This window comes from Salvia splendens, unplaced genomic scaffold (assembly GCF_004379255.2).
Source record: "Salvia splendens isolate huo1 unplaced genomic scaffold, SspV2 ctg810, whole genome shotgun sequence".
Taxonomy (NCBI): Eukaryota; Viridiplantae; Streptophyta; class Magnoliopsida; order Lamiales; family Lamiaceae; genus Salvia; species Salvia splendens.
In genome coordinates, this window is record NW_024599488.1 from 27,955 (window position 1) to 30,658 (window position 2,704).

General features: G+C 36.4%; 1 protein-coding gene across 1 annotated transcript; it reads left to right on the forward strand.

Annotated features, from left to right (window-relative positions):
• The first annotated feature begins 386 nt into the window (after positions 1–386).
• Positions 387–2,146, forward strand: LOC121791437 (calcyclin-binding protein-like). Its single transcript, XM_042189391.1, has 5 exons — positions 387–569; positions 1,080–1,241; positions 1,332–1,571; positions 1,655–1,717; positions 1,790–2,146. The coding sequence occupies exons 1-5, from the start codon at positions 453–455 to the stop codon at positions 1,892–1,894; spliced, it is 687 nt and encodes a 228-aa protein (XP_042045325.1). The 5' UTR covers positions 387–452; the 3' UTR covers positions 1,895–2,146.
• The last annotated feature ends 558 nt before the right edge of the window (positions 2,147–2,704 follow it).

Below are 2,704 nucleotides of genomic sequence, written 5' to 3' on the forward strand. Positions count from 1 at the left end.
AGTCCTAGTGGATGTCCGAGTGGGACGGGCAACCAGTGGAGATGCTCTAAGGAACATAGGGGTAATTTATTTATATATTTAATTATTTTTTATTAAAATTTATGTCACCACTACTAACACTATTTTTTTTGGACGGAATATTAAAACTCAAGGTTCGATACAATAATGATTGATGTGCCATTACCATTTATCGAGCCTTCATTTTGTAATATTAGTCCATATCTCCAAATATATTAATTCTAGGCCCATGTTAATCCAGTATTGGGCTTTAAATCATAAAATTAAATACATCTAAGCCCATTTCATAAACCATTACAGCCCAATAATAAAGTCTAGAACCTTCTTTAGACTGAGCCTTCTAGCTTTTTCTACTCCTCTCTACGCTTCACTATATTTACACATTTCTAGATATCTCTTCAATCGATTTCCCAATTAGCAATTGTCAGCTTACAATGGCGAGCTGCGATGATTTAGCGCTGGACATTGAGGAGCTGAAGCAGCTTCAAAGCATCGCGAAGCGACCGCGCGTCGTTTCTCTCATTTCCTCTGAGATTCTCAACCTGGAGAAGGTAATGCCTCTCAGCATACGGCGCTAATTTTAGATTTCATGCGTTTGGCTGTTTCACAGAGGTTATTATTGGTCATTTATGTTTAGAAATGCGCATATGAAATTTGTACTAGGGTTTGTATAATTCGAGGATTTCTAATTTTGGGGATATTTGAGATATGTGTAAATTGATATGTATGCGGTGTGATTAGGAATTCGTGGATTGGTGCTTACAATCTTGTTATAGGTGAATTCGTGTGATTGCGTTTGAAAATCTACCTAATATGTTAGTTATAGTAAGTTTTGATTTCACGCTGTTGTAAGTTTCGGTTGCTTCCTGCTTTCATTATCATGACCAGTGCTGAAAATTTGATAATTGTAGAAGATTTTGGTTGGGTTTATTGATGTTGATTTACTGGTTTAGCTTGTTTGATTTTTGGTGTGAACTCCATGTTATGGTTCCTCTTGGATGTTTAGATTGATTCATTGCAGATTTCTTATTTTAAGACTTCATTTGTTATTCCTATTTCAGCAATTGTCGAATGCAGCGTCTCGGAAAATGCCTACTCCAGCTCCAGCAGTCGACACACCAGCCCCGATTTCAAGTGCTCCGAAGGCTGTATCCAGCAGCTCTTTGTTAAGCTATGTTCCTCTCAGCTCCTTCAGCTGGGATCAGGATAATGATCAAGTAAAGGTGAGGGTGCGATTAACCGAGGGGATTGATATGTTCTGATATAAACCAAGTGCCTGACTATGTATTTGATCCCGTTTTAATTGTGGGTAGATTTATATACCGTTGGAAGGTGTTGATCGAGAGAAAGTTGAGGCTGATTTCAAGCCAATGTCTGTTGATATCAAGCTGCATGATGTCCAAGGAAAGAACTATCGTTGTGCAGTGCCAAAGCTCTGCAAAGAGATTGCACCTGAGAAATGCAAGTTCATTGTGAAGCCAAAGAGAGTGGTTGTCGTTTTGGCCAAAGCTGCCAAGGGAAACTGGTTGGATTTGCACTTCAAAGAAGATAAGGTAGTTACTTTAGTTTAGTCGAAAAGTAAACTATTGAAGTTCGAAAAGTGATTCCACCTAACGAACAACTTGGTACGTCTTAGCTGAAGCCGCCGAGTTTGGACAAGGAGCGGGATCCAATGGCCGGGATAATGGACTTGATGAAGGTATATTTCTTGGTTGTTTGTCATACATGTGCTTGGGTTATCCAGTTTTAACACCTGTGATTCATTTTGCAGAACATGTACGAGGACGGTGATGAGGATATGAAAAGAACAATTGCTAAAGCATGGAGCGATGCAAGATCTGGCAAAGCGGCTGATCCTTTACAAAGCTATCGTTGAACGCACAAAACTAGGTATTTGAGTTATAAACGCTGGTGTCACACAACTGCTGTCTGTTGGTTTCATGTGTGTTCTTAATGATATATGTGATGTTAGTTTGAACTAACATGTATTTTTGATACATTATGTCAACTCAGTGTTTGATATGAGAGTGTTTTGAGAAGAATGTCTACCCTTTGTAAACTCGCGCCTGTAATTAAATCTCGAATGAATCGTGTAATTATCCCGTTTCGGGATAATTTAAGCCGATGACTCGATTGTCGTGCCTGTGATAGACTCATGCCATGTAGGAAAAAAAGATAAACGTTTGTAGCGATGACTTTGTCAATTGATAGGTTTTGTACTAATATGAAATACTAATAATGAAACTTTTGTACATACAGATAAAAAAAATTGTGCTCCATGTAAACAAAGAGTTGATAATGTCTAAGCATAGATAATGAAATGTAGTACTCCATCCATTCTATAATAGTAGAGTTATTTTATTTTTTGCATTCGTTTAAAAAATATAATTGTAAATAATTAAAATGAAGAAAAAGTAAAATAACTTATAGAAATGCAAATGAATCCTTTTGCATCACAAATTTGAAACTTTTTTACTATATGCAACAAGGGTGATATATTTATTGGTCAATTACCCCCGCGTGTGTATAACAGCATCAAATTGTTGAATCATTATTAAAATTTTGACACAACCGGAAAATTTTAAAAAAGAATAATAATAAAAAATGGCTAAAGCGTCAAATGGAGCACCTTTTTTTTAAAAAAATTAAACTTTAAATAATTCAAGCACGTCGATATATGACCTAA